At 40.5% G+C, this 15,665-nt stretch overlaps 1 protein-coding gene across 2 annotated transcripts in view; it reads left to right on the top strand.

Moving 5' to 3' along the window:
* FGD4 (FYVE, RhoGEF and PH domain containing 4) overlaps nucleotides 1-15,665 on the top strand; it is a 208,144-nt gene that overhangs the window by 53,058 nt on the left and 139,421 nt on the right. For both annotated transcript variants that reach the window (XM_073877727.1, XM_025879512.2), the window contains exon 2: nucleotides 1,189-1,284. In XM_073877727.1, the coding sequence (XP_073733828.1) occupies nucleotides 1,189-1,284 (96 nt within the window). The remainder of the gene's footprint in view (nucleotides 1-1,188; nucleotides 1,285-15,665) is intronic.

The raw sequence follows: 15,665 nt of genomic DNA, 5'->3' as shown, positions 1-15,665 counted from the left end.
CAATTACTTGCCCACCCTCCACAGAGAGTTTTTCTATTTTGAATATAAGTGAGAGCCATCTGAGCTGTAGAAAGCTGGAGGCCATTTGACCCCTTAATAATAAGGGTTATTAAGGAAGGGTTTGTTTGAAAAAAAATTTTTTTTAAGATTTATTTGAGAGAGACAGCATGAGCAGAGCAGGGGAAGAGGGAGAGGGACAAGCAGGCTCCCCGCTGAGCAGGGAGCCCCATGAGGGGCTTGATCCCAGGACCCTGAGATCATGACCTGAGTCGAAGGTAGATGCTTAACTGACTGAACCATCCAGGCGCCCGGAAGATTTTTTTTTTTTTTTTGAATAAGTAAGCGTTTCTGGAGCTTAGCTTTGCATATAAGGCCAGGTGGCTCCTGAAGCAAAGAAAGAAGAGGGAGTTCTGACAAGTTTTGTTTCTCAAACTTAGATATATTAAGTAGTGATGAGTCTCATCAGGGCCCTTGGACATATGTGAATGGTCCATGTGGTGACATTCGTAAATGCTAGTTTGTGAATGCCCCTTTGGGACCCCAGAGTTGTGTAGCACAGTTGCCTTGAATCTAATAGAGAGATAATTTCTGATTACGGATCATTTACTACTTGTATGGGTCTTTAAGTCTCTTTAAAATCCCATCTGTATGTTTTACCATTTAAACAAATGGTAGCAAATATAGTGGCTTCTCCATTGATGGCTCCTTTGGAAGTGAAGGTTGTCCTAATGAAGACAGGCTTTGTGAGGTAGGAGGCATCTGAAAGCTAGGATCCAAGGGAAGAGGCTCCGTCTCAGCAGGGGGCTGAGGAAAAAAACTTAATTGGCTGAGGGAACCGATCTTGAATGCAAGGAGTGAACGCTTGCTCTGGTCATGTTAATCCTTGCTGCCACTAGGTGGCGGGACAGGCAAGAATCCTAGGCGGACCTAGAAGGTTAGGAAGCCGGGTCAGCCCTGCCTGGGGGGTGGGAGAGGGCGGCGTAGCCAGTCAGGATGCCACAGGGAAAGAATTTGTGCCCTAGAGTTTGTGTCTTTGCTACTTATTTTAATTCTGATGAAGTTTCTGGTGATGGAATTTATTACTTAGAATGTGTCCTCTTAAAGGCATGAATCATAAAATCTTAGCTGTCAAAACCCCACAAAGTTCTGTGACCAGGCAGTTAAGACACTGTTATACTTACTTTATAGATGCACAAATAGAGGTCCATGGAGATGTCGGCTTTCCCAAGATCTTACAGCAAGTCACTGGCTGTTCTTGCTCATCGAGTTCCAGTTCTGTGCCAAGTAAGCTATTGTTTTAAGTGCTGTCTATTTATGGAGAAAGCTAGAGGCGGGAGGATGTTCTAAATTGTACCTTCTGGTTATCCATAATCCTGAAAGTAGGCCCTATCCTGCCCAGACCAGGCACTGCTGGTCAGTGGGTGGTAATGACCAAACTTGTCAGTCCTGTGACTACAAGAAAATGACCTTCATTAGGTCATCATTTAAAATGCAGAACTATGAAGTGTAGCTGCCACATCATACTTATAGGATTGGGGGGATTAAAGGAGGATGTCTGTATGTGTGCCTAGCGTATAATCTAACACCATACCTAGGATTAATAAAATGTTTTTTCCTCTGTACCTGCCCTCTCCCTCATGGTTCATTTCATATCTGTCTCTTGATTTAAAGATATTATATCAGTTATTTGGACCTATTAGTGATCATTTGGACCAGTGTGCTAAAGTAGGAGGGAGAACTTTCTTAACAGTCTAGCCTTTTAAACTTTCTTTTGTGATCGCAATGACCTTTTAAAAAGTAGTGTTACCATCAGTTACTTATTTTCAAAAGGAGAGCAGTCAGTAACTGCTTTTGAATAGTGGTTTTCAAACTTATGAACCACAATCCCGTATAACACTGTGTGTGTGTGTGTATACACGTGTGTCTGGAATAAAATTTATCCTTTGTGTGTACATAACTCCGTTTTCTGTCAGATCCACTAATGGAATGAGACCGCAGTTTGAAAAATCTTATGCCTCAGAAAAGAAGATAAGAAAACATTCTTTTTTGGCAGATTGGCAACATCCAGGGCCAAATTCAAAATACGAATGTGTTAGAAGGTGGGGGAGAGACAGTAAAGTATCTCCCAAACCAAGAGGGCACTTTGAGACCAGAAAATGAAGCAGGCCACTTCATATATATTACAGAGTTTGATTCAGGGTAACTGACTGACGGGGTTGATCAGGCAGAAGATGATCCATAGCAGCTGCATAGCTATTCTCCACAAAGTCCAGACCTTAGTCCACAGATTTTATAGAGCGAGGGGACACACAGAAGGGCACTGTAGTAGGACCAAAGGGTTTGCATGCACCTCGAAGGGTTTGCATGCACCCAATTGACAGCTACCCTTTAATTAGATCTTTTGGCACCACCTGTGCATCAGGAAAGAAGGAAGACTATGTTATCTCTAACAGATTCCTGGGAGGTCATTGAGCAAACATGAGCAAGATGGAGGCCCAAGGTGGAGTCAGTATTGTCAGCATTCCTACAGAAGAGGAACTTGAAACATGCAAGTTTGGGTCGTAGACCTTGGACCTTCAGATGGGGCATTGTCATTTTTATTAGCTCTCCCTACACGTACTCATGCCCAGAACTATGATTAAAGGCAGTGAGAACAGAAAGAAAAATGCAACATAGGTACTGTGAATCACAGCTAATGGTCTTGCTAAAACTTTTACTCACCCTGTATGTCTTCTGTGGATAGGTTTTAAACTTACTTCTTACAGTTCTTGGATCAGCGGGCTTGTGTTAACTCATATCACCTAGCAAATCCACTTGACACAGCTTTGGAAATCCAGGTGTGAATGAAACAGACTGCTGCCTCAGCTGCTGACAGACTAGGGCAGTGGTGTGGGCTGGTGCTGTCTTGTTCATAACGTGGTGTGTGTGGCCTCATTTGCTCCTCATAATCCTGTGAGAGAAGGTGAAATTGGCTTCTTTGTTCAATATGACCACCTGTACCAAAAAGCAAACAGAACCCAGGGATCTGCAAGGTTAGCTAGCTTGCTCACAGTCACATAGCTAGTAGAGGAGATGCTAGTAAAGTGTCAACCCAGGTCCACCTTACTACTAAAATCTTGATGCCAAAATCTTCTATAATATGAAACTGGAAATGTCAATGTCAAGAGTATTTTTATTGTGGCTTACATACAAATTAAAATACTAATTCTTTTGGAGACAAGTTCAAGAGCATAGCACAAGAAAGTATCCCTCACCTATCATTGTTTAAAGGCAAATAACCCATTCTTACAGACTTTGTACTTCAGATATTTAAGATGCCTTCACTGGGAGGATACCATCCCCACAGATGGTTTTTTCCCCTCTGTGCAGCAAACCTGGAAGCCAGTGCCTGTGTTTTATGGTTTGTCTTGACTGTTTTTGTTCTGAAGAACCCGAGCAGTAGGCAAGTGGGTGGTATCGTCGTTGGCGATATTGAGGTCTGAAAAGGTTACGTGAGAATTTAAATGAGAACTTGGATCTTCTGACCGCCTGCCCACTTCTTTGCAGAAGCATTAAGCCATGTGGGCAGAGCAATTGAATGTTTTGGGTAAAGGCCCAAGGTCTAAAATGGCAGAGGAAGAGCACCACGTAATGTACTTGCCATTTAAGTTTAGAATGTAGCCATATCAAGACTGTGTTTGGTCAATGTTCTATAAAGTGATCCCATAACAGAAAAATTAAGTTCTGCACTTACTGGCTATTTTACATAGCCAATAAGCAGCCAACTCAACAGGTAGAAGGGTTATTCAAGTTGTGATACTTCCTTTCTGTCCCAACTTTTTTTTTTTTTTTTCCTAAGTCAGCTCCATGCCCAACGTGGAGCCCAGCATAGGGCTATGAACTCACAACCCTGAGATCAAGACCTGAGCTAAGATCAAGAGCCAGACATTAACCAACTGAGCTACCCAAGTGCCCCCCAACTTCCTTTTAAAGTTTTTGCTAAGCACGTATTTGCATGTGACCCAATAAAACATGCTGTGCAAATAAACACTGGATTTATCCGTGGTTTTTAAATGTGTTTGGTCCCTTTCAGCTGAAATTCATGATTCTACAAAAGATTAAAAAGGATAAGTGTGAGTAGGGCATGTATATCATAACCAGTGAAAGGCTGATTCAGTTATAAAACAATAAGGAGAATGGATAAAGTTTATTAATGGTTTCCATGTGTCAGGCAACGTTCAAGGGTTTTACCCATTTTATCTTATGAAATCTCCTCAAAAACCAGTTGAAGGTCAATACTGTTCTGGTTTTTACAGATGAGGAAACCAAGCCACTAATAATTTAGGTTAATAAACTAATAGATTCATAAACTTAATCGAGGGTCATATTGTGATAAGTGGTAGAGCAAGTATAATCTGACTTGAGATCTTATGCTTTTGATAACTGTTATATATCCTCCCTGTGTAAAAGAAATTTAAGTTAATAGAAAAATACGTCCTAATTGTAGTTTTATTAATTTATACTCTGATCTTGTACAAGTCAGTTTATCTCTTTTTATCTTTGTGTCCTCATTTCTAAATTGTATATAATATCTATTCTGCCTACAACTTCAATTTGTGATAAGGATTAAAAACTAGAGTGGTATAGTGGCCCTAGGGCAGGATATATTGTGGAAATGAGAGGTGATGAGGTAAAGACAATAGAAAGTATAGTGTGTTTTTTTTAAGATTTTATTTATATATTTGACAGAGAAAGAGCGCAAGCAGGGGGAGCAGGAGAGGGAGAAGCAGGCTCCTTGCTAAGCAAGGAGCCCAATGAGGGGCTCGATCACAGGACCCTGAGCCAAAGGCAGATGCTTAACTGACTGAGCCACCCAGGCACCCCTAGAAAGTATAGGTTTAAAAAGCTTATATGCAAGAAATATTTCAACACGTTGGTGTGGTGGCACTTACTTTTCTCCCAACATGGAAACTGTGAGAGCATGGAGAAGTAGCAGTTTCAATGATCAGAGGATGGTTGTAAGGGATGCCCTGTAGGTGCCACTGCTCAGTGGGGGCAGGCCACATTAGACAGCAGCAAGATGAGAGAAGGATGATGTGGTGGGGGAAGTTAGGATGAAGCATGACCACAGGTGGTGTGTTTACAGTGGGTCATTTGCTTAAGCAGGCAAATGTTGGTGGAGGGGGTGAGAACCGGGTAGAGGAGTACCATAACTATTTAGGTTAATATTTGGTAATACTAAGGTATTTTGAGGCAAGCATGAATAGTTCAGTCACTTGTAATGGAGAAAAATGTGTGATGCTCCAAAACAGAGATCAGTGTACTTTCTACCACTGTCTGTTGTCTCTGCCTCCCATTTTCCTTTCAATTCCATAATGGCCTCAGCAGGTCATTGCTAAGGCCAATTTATCTAATTATGTGATTTTGTTTATATTATGTTTGTGTTTCAAAGCTTTGAGCAGAGTATAAATTGCCTTCAGCACTCTTTCTCTTCTTAGGAATCTAATAAGTAAGGGATAATAAGGTGTGCCTAGCTATATCCTATTCCAGGCATATTCATGTATTCCTAAACAGCATGATTTGCTGGCGAGCACCACGATTGGAAGAAGGGTTAGGCATGTTCTGGTCAGGAGAGGCCATTTCCCCCTCATTGAATGACTCTTCCTGTGTAGATATTAAACTGCTGGTAGCCAGGCTATGACGTCCCAAAGGGGATCCCTGTATTCAGGATTTTCAGAGAAACAGGACCAGTAGGGTGTGTGGGTATGTGAATGTGTGCACGTGTATTACAAGGAATTGGCTTGTGGGTTTGTGGAGTCTGGCAAGTCCAAATCAGCAGGCTGAAGACCCAGGAGAGCCAGCGATGTAGATGACGTCTGAAGGCAATCTGCTGGAGACTTCTCTCTTGGGAAGGCTGGGTATTTTGTAGTTGTTCTATCGGGGCTGTCCGCTGATTGAACGAGGCCTGCCACATTATGGAGGGCAGTCTGTTTACTCAGAATTCACTGATTTAAATGTTAGTCTTATCCAGAAACACTCTCCAAGTGGGCACATAGAATTAGCCATCACAGCCCTCTGTGAGGTGTGCTATAGGCAAGGCCTTCATAGGACTTTAGAACCCTTACCATCTTATCCTCGGAACATCTCTTAAATGCCAGCATTTTTTGTTCAGTGTATTAGGTAGAAATTCTATAACCTGTTTGAATCAAATTAACAGATAAGTTACTTTTAAAATTGTATAATGGCGGGGGGGCGCCTGGGTGGCTCAGTAGGTTAAACATTCTGCCTTCGGCTCAGGTCATGGTCCCAGGGTCCTGGGATCGAGCCCCACATGGGGCTACCTGCTCGGCGGGAAGCCTGCTTCTCCCTCTCCCACTCCCCCTGCTTGTGTTCCCTCTCTCTCTGTCAAATATATAAATAAGTAATAATCTTAAAAAATAAAAATAAAATTGTATAATAGGGGCGCCTGAGTGGCTCAGTTGGTTAAGTGTCTGCCTTCAGCTCAGGTGTCTGCTCAGCAGGGAGCTTGCTTCTCCCTTTCCCTCTGCTGCTCCCCCCTGCTTGTGCGCGCTCTCTCTCTCTCTCTCTCTCTCTCTGTCAGATAAATAAATAAAATATTTTAAAAAATTGTGTAATAGTTTACAAATGCAAGGAATTTAGGGAAGTGGTGAGTGGAGAGGGTGTGGGTAGAGTTAAGTGTAAATGGGTGTATTACCACCTGTCATGAGGAGTACAGTTTGTCAAGAGAACAATAAACCCTTGTTTTTGTGAGTGTACTGCACATTAACATACACTGTGTGTGTGTCGGGGGTGGGGGCGGGCTGCTTCTTAGAACCTTCTCTTAGATCTGCAGGAAAATCCCGTCTTCATTTTGGGGAGGAGTGGCTTGGTGGGGCCTTTGGAACTCTGGTTCTTCTACCTAACCCCTGAATTCTTACCTTCTGGCCCTGCTGCAGGCTCCCTGAGAGGACCCCTTAAGTTGTGCTGTGAGCCCACGGGTTGAAGAGTTGCATGGATAAATAAAACTGGTTTACATAGCAGCTATTTTCTGGGCCATATTGTTTCATAAACCTTGGGAGAATCTAATGATTTGGAAGGGGTGATTTTGTTGCTAATACACTTAGAGATAGAGCAACCACAATTTTAATTCTTCTAGTTAGTATAGAACAGTATTTTGCACCTAGTTGCTCAATGAATGTTTAGAAAGCTTTATTCTCTTTCTGTATTCATTCTCTTTTCTCTCTCACTTCTGATGTTCCCTGCAGCTCATGTTTGAATGCCTTTGATAGGAAGAATGCTGTATTATTTTTTTTTCCTTAGGAGAGATGAAGTAAATAGAAGTTTTAGATTCCCTTGAGAAATTTTTAAATGAGATTAATCTTAGTATCACAGTGGAAATAAAGTGCTTAATACTCAATATTACATACCATCTAATACCTTTTAGAGTATGTTTTTATAACTGAAATCTTTCATTTTACTCTAGAGAGTAAGCCTTTTTTTCGTTTGACTTGCAGAAATGGTGGTGGTTTTATTTTCCAGTGAACTCTTACAACAAAATGTTCATTAATTAAAAATAGCTGCCCCATACAGGAAACAGCTCATATAGCAGCTCCTGACACTGTTCTGAAAACAGACTTGAGCCACTCTGAGTGCTAAAGAGCAATGAACGCTGAATACCATGTGAACAAATTCAGGTAAAAGCATGCTGTTTTTTAAGAAGGCTCTGTGTGCCTTTCTCTTCATGTTTTTCTGTTGATAAGAATCATGTGCTTACTATTAAAAACCAAATATTATAGCAGTATATTCTGTAGAAAGTGAAATCCTCACCCAGATTGTGGTGTCTAGTTAGTCTGGTGGTTTCTACAAGATTTTTTTTCTGTGCGTATACAAGCAGGATAGACTTATTTTTAAAATGGGATTATATGTTCTTTCAACTTGGTTTTTCATTGATATGTATTGGAAATTTTCCATATCACATTTCTCAAAATCCTCTTCCTTTATTATTTAAGTTAGCATAGTATTTCACCGTATAGCTGTAATACAATTTGTTTAAACCAGTTCTCAATTAATAGACTTAGGAGTTGATACTCTTGTTATTTTTTTTTCCTTGAAGATCATTGTTTTTAGGGCAGATGCACTTGCAATTGAACAAAGTTACCACATATATTATACTGGTAGTGTAATATTTTGAGAGTTTACTGTGTGTCTGGAACTTTTCTAAGCATTATCCTGTGAAAATCAGAGTAATTCTGTGTTATAAGGGATTTATTATTGTCTGTATTCTCGAGATGCAGAAAGCCTCCGAGATCCTTGCATGCCATCATGACCGTACCTAAGATAAACTGAAAGATAGGGGTGACTGGGCTAGACACGTGAGAGCCCTTTAAATCCAGAGGAGCTAAGCAGAAGGACAGTTGCTGTGTCAGCATAAGACAAAGCAGAGTTGAGAAATTCTTACTGGTGTTACTGATGTTAAAAGAAAACCTTCGCTGGTTGCTATAACACCTGGCTTCTCGAAGCCCTGCCATCTTAAACCTTGCGACTGTGCCTGGGAGATTCCCTGGCTGTCACCACAGACTGCTTGGTATTTGTGTGCCCCCAGCCTCTCTTCCAAATTCCTGAGACACAGGGCCTTTCCTTGGATTGGTCTGTACTCCTGGTGTGCCTTGCTGAGCACCAAGAGATGTCAGCTACTGCTGAGATTCCCATCCCTGGCCAGTCCTCTCTGGTGGCTTGTGTAGCTGCTCATTGCTTTCTACTGAAAATGGGAACTTTCTACTGACTTGGACTCTAAGATAGACTCTACGAAAAGTCTCCTGAGACCTAGAAGGTATATTTCATTTGCTTAAATGATTGTTGAGTTGATCCTAGGTATAATAGGATGAATTTGTAGAGGGGGGAAAAAGTTTACTGCACGTTACAGTTCTTCATAATTAAGTAGCCTAGTGTGACTAGGAGAGAAGTGAAGCTTAAAATACCACTAAAAGCGACCTGTTTGGGTTATTAATGGCCGTGTAATAAACCACTCCAAAACTTGATAGTCTAAAACAGCGACTTATCTCCTGATTCAGTGCATTGACCAGGAGGTTCTGTTCTATGTGGTGTCATCTGGATGCTGGGTTGGCTGTGGTGCTCTGAGGCTGGCTTGGGAGCTGGGACTCAGTGGCTGCTTAGGTACCCTTGTGGTGTCTGGGTTCCAAAATGGAAGAAGTAGATGCTGCGCAACCAGTTAAGGGCTAGGCCCAGAACTGGCACTGCATCATTTCTGACATATACTAATGGTTTCAGCAGTAATAGGCCTGGCCCAGCGTCCATGTGGGACGGGACTGTACAAGGGCGTGAATACCCACAAGTGTGGTTCATTGGAGGTGACCACCAGAATGACAGTTTACCATAGTGTGCTCTCTGGCCCCTCACATATGCAGACTACGCTAGCCCACACACAAGACCCCCACAAGCCTCACTCTGTTGCTATGTTAGCTGGAGTCCAGAAGCTCATCTAAATCAGGTCCAGGTGCAGATGAGGCTCTTTGGGTACAGCTAATCTCAAACAAATTCCTGTGAACTAAAGGCACAAGTTATTTGCTCTCCTACTCCCACCCAACATACAACGGCAAGGCAGGGACAGGAAAATTGCAACAGACACTCTCCTTCAAAAAGGTATTAGAGGCTGTGGAGAAGTCATAACACAGATACGCTGCTGATGGGAATGTAAAATGGTGCCATCACTTTGCAAACAGTCTGGCAATTCCATAAAAGGTTAAACATAGAGTTACCATTTGACCTATCTACCTAAGAGAAAGGAAAAAATATGCCTACCCAAAACTTGTGCATGAATACAACTTAGCAACATTATAATAGCCAAAAGGTGGAAACAACTCAAATATCTATCAAATGATGGATAGAAACATGAATTCTGGTATATCCATACAGTGGAATGAAGTACTGATAATATACTGCAACATGGATAAACCTTGAAAATATGCTAGTTACAAGAAATTGTCCCAGAGAGCACATATCGTCTGATTCCATTTATATGAAATGTCCTTAATAGGTAAATCTGTAGAAACAAAGTAGATTAGCAGCTTCTTAGAGCCAGTGGGATGGGTGTATGGGGGGTGATAACTAAGGGTACAGGTTTCTTTTTGAGGTGATGGAAATGTTTTAAAGCTATCTGGTTTTATCTGTGGATATACTTAAAACCACTGAGTTGCAAACTTCAGGTAAATTGTATGGCATGTGACATATCTCAGTAAAGCTATTATTTAAAAAAGAAAAAAACAAAAAACAGAAAGGGGAAATGGGAGACACCTAGCAGTCCCCGGTCCACAACAGTGCTAAAATCCAGCTAGGTAAATGTCAATGGTTCCTTGTTTAGGGAGTAGTTTTTTTGTTTTTGTTTTTTTAGGGGGGAGAGAGAGAAGGGGGCAGGGGGCAGAGGGAGAGAGAGAATCCCAAGCAGGATCTACACCCAGCACAGAGCCTGATGCAGGGCTCAGTCTCACGATCTCGAGACTATTACCTGAGCTGAAATCAAGAGTTGGATGCCCAGCTGACTGAGCCACCCAGGCGCCCTAGGACTAGTTTATAATCTGGGTGGTTCTTCATGGCTCTTGTCTCTACTCTCTATGCTCCTGGTTATGTCCTCTGAATCTTACTTTTCCATAAGAAATGACTTATGTTTGTAGCCTCTTCCTGTCTGAATAAGGGCCCTGGTATTTTTCATTTTGAACTATGTCTTTTTAGTCCAGACTGATGGTCTTTCCATTGATATGTTTTCAGAGTTTTTAGGAGTATTCTCATGGATTGCTTTGGGGTTCACAACATTAGATTAAACCATTCCCACAGATCTCTTTGAAACAGGGCTCTACCTTAAACTGCCTTTAAGTCAGGACATTACGTGAAAATACCATTAAGATTCTTACAAGCTCAGGGCACCTGGGTGGCTTAGTTGGTTGAGTGCCTGCGTTTGGCTCAGTTCATTATCTGGGGGTCCTGGGATCGAGCCCAGTGCTGGGCTACCTGCTCAAAGGGGAGTCTACTTCTCTCTCTCTCTGCCCCTTACCGTCTTCCCCATTTGTGCTCTCTCTCTCTCAAATAAATAAATAAAATCTTTAAAAAAAAAAAATCTTACAAGCTCTACTGTCTGGTAGAGATGGTTCTTAAGACACACTTAAAATCCTGCAAAGCCTTTTGGTCTAGCACTGTGATTTGCAAAGTATGGTCTCTGTACCAGCAGCATTAGCATCACTTGGGAACTACAGAGGTCAGACCCCATAGCAGACTTGCTGAATCAAATTGTGAGGATCGGATGCAGCAGTCTGGGTTTTAACATGCTTCCCCCGCCAACCCCACCTGAGTTTGGTGCACACGAAGTTTTAGAACCACTGGTCTAACAATCTATGAGGAACCAACCACCTAAAATCTTTGAGGCCTCAAAAAAGGTTTTGAGGCCACATTTTACTGGCACTCCAGGGTTTGATCTTTGCCTTGAGCTTTTTGCTAAGCTGCTGAAATGAGGAATGGTTTTATTTTTGAACCCATCAAGTCCACTCCTTTTTATTTCCTCTAAATTCTACTTGAAAAGGAGCCAAACTGTTCCTTCTTTAGTTCATTTCACCCATATTTTGTCATAGGTGGCTAACGTGAACCATTTTGTACTTTCAGCATTCTTCCTGCAATTCTCCTTAGATCCATGAGTTCATTGGGTGCCCTTTCTATTCCCATGCTACTGCATGCTTTGGGTTTGATAATTATTCTGCCAGCACGTGATGTAGGTTCCCTTTCTTCAGCCACTGGTAACATTTCTTCACATTTTCAGATCTTTATTAACTGTCTCCTCGAGATTCTTCTAACTTCTGCCCATCACCTGGACCCAAAACTGATATATATTTTAGGTTTTTGTTCCAGCCCCTCTTCTGGTTCCAAACTTTGTTTTGGTTATCTGTTGCTGCCTAACAAATCATCCCCAAATTTAGTGGCTTAAGACAACAACTATTTTTGGGGCACCTGGATGGCTCATTTGGTTAAGGGTCTGCCTTTGGCTCAGGTCATGATCTCAGGTTCGTGGGGTAGAGCCCCACGTCAGGCTCTCTGCTCAGCGGAACCTGCTGCTCCCTCTCCTTCTGCCTGCTTATGTGCTCTCTCTCTGTCAAGTAAATAAATAAATCTTTAAAAAAAAGAACTATTTTCTTGCTCACAACTTTGGGTTCTGGCCAGGGTTTGGTAAGGATGGCTCATTTCTGGTCTACGTGTTGTCTGCTGGAACAGATTGATTAAGGCTATAAGATTTATTTCCAAGGTAGCTCACTTGCAGGGCTGGCAGCTTGGTGCCATCAGCTGTGATTTTAGCTGGAGTTGTCAGCTGGGCCTTCATTCTCTTCCATGTAGGCCTTTCTCATGCATGTAGCTATTTGGATGTTTTCATAACATGACAGCTGGACTCCAAAAAGGAAAGAGAAATTGCCAGGCTTCTTAAAGATGGAGCTCAGAACTGGTGCAATAGTCATTTCTGCTGTTTTCTGTTGGATAGTCGTTCAAGGAGGTGGAGAAATAGACCTTACCTCTTGGTGTGGGAGTGGTGGCAAAGAATTTGTGGCTGTCATTAACCCACTTGTAACCTGTTAGAGATATTTTTGAGTTTTGTTTTTGGTGTTTTGCTTTTGCTTTTGGTTTTTGTAGTACTGAAAAGGCACTCAGTGTAAGTTGTAAATTCACCAGTTTACAAGTTAATTGTTAGTTGGAGAAAGGTTCAAGCTCTGGAAGGAGGTTAAAAGAAACATCTACATATAAAGAGCCTCTCAGTATCTGTTTGTGGAAATTTTAAATGTTGCATTTCACTGGTGCACAAAAGTCATTTTTTTGTAGAATTAAATTTAAATTCCTCATTAACAGAATATAGTCTTTAGCACCTTTGTTGTGTCAAGATTTGGATGTGACAGCGATGTCTGAATGCATTTATGATTTTAATTGGTCTGAGAATGGAACTGGTTATTTTGAGTAGACTGCCTTTTTTATTACCAAAGGCAGAGAAATAACCCCCTTCTACAGACTTTCCTTCTTAAAATAGGGACTAAATGCTGTTCAGGAATTGTGAACAATGAAAGGCAGGCTCTGGGTGCATTGTAGAAATGATTGTGGTAAAGGCAGAGGTGAATAATGGGGTGAAAGAGTCTCAAGGTTTTCTACCATTTGGAACTTTTGTGTGCAGCTGTTTCGACTGGTAAGAGAGGACAAAACAGCCGGAAGAGTGGCCTCTGATTTTGTCTATTCACCCGAATCATGTATTAGGTTTGCTCATATAGGCTAGTAAATGGCTTCCTGAATTTGTCAAGCACTTATGTTAGTAGATTTTTCCCTATTCAAATTGGAGTTCTGTTAAAAAAAAAAAAATCAAACAATGCTTTATTACAATAGTGATTCAAGAGTTTAAAAACAACTTGTAACTTTAAAATTGAGTGAATCTGACTGGTGTTAAATCTTTGACCTTTAGTTTCTATATTTAGCTTAGAATCGAACATTTCAATAGTTTTGGTTTTGGTTATACTTTATCTTGATAGTACTGATAAGATGTTAAACATAAAATAACTTGAATAATTTTTCTTTAATTTGGTCATTTATAAAAATGTTTGGGGCATCACTAGTTTCCCTTACTTTTAGTTTTTACTCTTCTACGTCTTTAAGTAGTTTTCAAGCTGACTAATAATGCACTTCCTCCTTTTTTCCCCCCTCTCTCCTTGGTTCTTTTATTTGTTTTTTCTTCTTTATTCTCCTCATACACTGCCCAGTCTGGTGCAGTGACCTCTTCAGGAGTGAGATTAAGATAGTGTGGATAAGATGACAGTGATACATGTGTTTGATTCTGTGGAAGAATCCTTCTAGCTGCCAGTGTCCAACTTCTCCAGCATGATAATCATGACCAACAGTTTAGAAAATGATGCCCATGCTCTTGGTTTTCAGAAATTGTCTTCCTCTGTTTCTCTACCAATTATAATTCCATTTGCTTTGGGATAATCCTAGGTAGTCATCAGTCCATCAAGCAATTATTGTGTGTGAACTGATAAAGCATTCTAGGAGACACAGAGGTAAGCAGGAAATAGTCACTGTTAATTGTTCCTTAGTCTCCAGTCTTCAGATTCTTCTTTCTCAGTCAGATTTGAAAGCTGGGCACGGTTTTTTGAAGATGTGGATCATATGCTTGTAGAATGTTGATGGTCTCTGAATTATTTTGGTACTCTCCTACCTTCACAACTATACTTCACAATTATACTCATCATGAATAGGACCTTACCTATTTCAGGGTTTGTACAACCTACTGTGGTCTCACTCTTTTGAACTCCAGTTATTAAGAATGTATTCTTGTGTATATTTTTAAGTTGTTCATTTCCTTTGGGTAGGTACATAACTTCCTAATTACTTTACAGGTATTTTCACAGAATTCTCATTTCTGGGCTAACTAATTTTAATCTCTTCAAAATTTTCTTGTTTCTCACTTTTCCCTGCAGCTTTCATAGATTGTCCAAATAGTTATACACATTTACTATTGAACAGAATTTTTTCCACTTGACCTGGCCTCTTGTAGATATCTAAGCAGCAACATTCAAAAAGCATTATTTTCTATCACTTTTCAAAAATATAATCCCTAAAATATTGTAGGATTTGGAACGGACCTTTGCAAATATGTAATTTAGACCCCTCGTCTTGCACTATTATTGCACATGTAATGCATGGCTTTGATACATAGGAAAAATAAAATCAAGAAAGGGAAGAAGTGCTACCTATAATGGAAGGTATGTACTCCATCCTTTAAACTTCTCATGTGTCCTGTGTACTGTTTTAATTGCAGAATTACCTGTAGTGCCCTTTTATTTCTTTGTAAATGATGGGAAGCCAGTCTTTCAGCAAAATCTGCTTATTTGCCCCAAATAAACATACTTGTGTTTGTGTGATTCTTGATTTTTAACTTTAGTTAGCCCAGATCACTTTGATTTCCAAAACCTGTTTAGACTATCGCTTTTTATTTTGGTGGCATTTATAAGCTATTTCTAGGTCTTTGTGTTGCTTTTAAAAGATATACCCATGAAAACTACAAAGTGCTGATGAAGGAAATAAAAATCTAAATAAATGGAGACACATACTGTGTTCTTGGATTGGATGACTCTCAATACAATGAAGATGACTGTTCTCCCAAATTGATGTATAGGTTTAACAACATTCCTGTTAAAATTCTAGCAAGATTTTTTATAGGTATAGATAAGATTATTCTAAAATTTACACGGAAAGGCAAAGTAACCAAAACAGCTAAAAAACAGTTTTGAAAAAAGAAGCATAATGTGTGGAGAATCGTTCTAATTTTAAGACGTGATGTAGCTACAGTAACCAAGACTATGGTATTACCAGAGGGATAGACAAATAGGTCAGTGCAACAGAATTGAGAACCCAGAATTAGCCCCACGCAAGTGGAGCCAGATGATTCTTGACAAAGGCGCAAATAGAGTGTATCTTTGCAACAAATGGTGTTAGAGCAATTGGATATCTGTGGACCCCCCCCAAAAAAATGAACTTCCACCTAAAACTTAGACTATATCCATGAATTAACTCAAAATAGGTCAATTTAAATGTAAAACATAAAACTGTAAAACTTTTTAAAGAAAGCCTAGGAGAAAATCTTCTAGACCTAGAACTTA

Source organism: Callorhinus ursinus, unplaced genomic scaffold (assembly GCF_003265705.2).
Source record: "Callorhinus ursinus isolate GAN/ISIS: 27379988/994484 unplaced genomic scaffold, GSC_fseal_2.0 scaffold27, whole genome shotgun sequence".
Lineage (NCBI taxonomy): Eukaryota > Metazoa > Chordata > Mammalia > Carnivora > Otariidae > Callorhinus > Callorhinus ursinus.
This window is presented reverse-complemented; position numbering and strand designations above follow the sequence as displayed.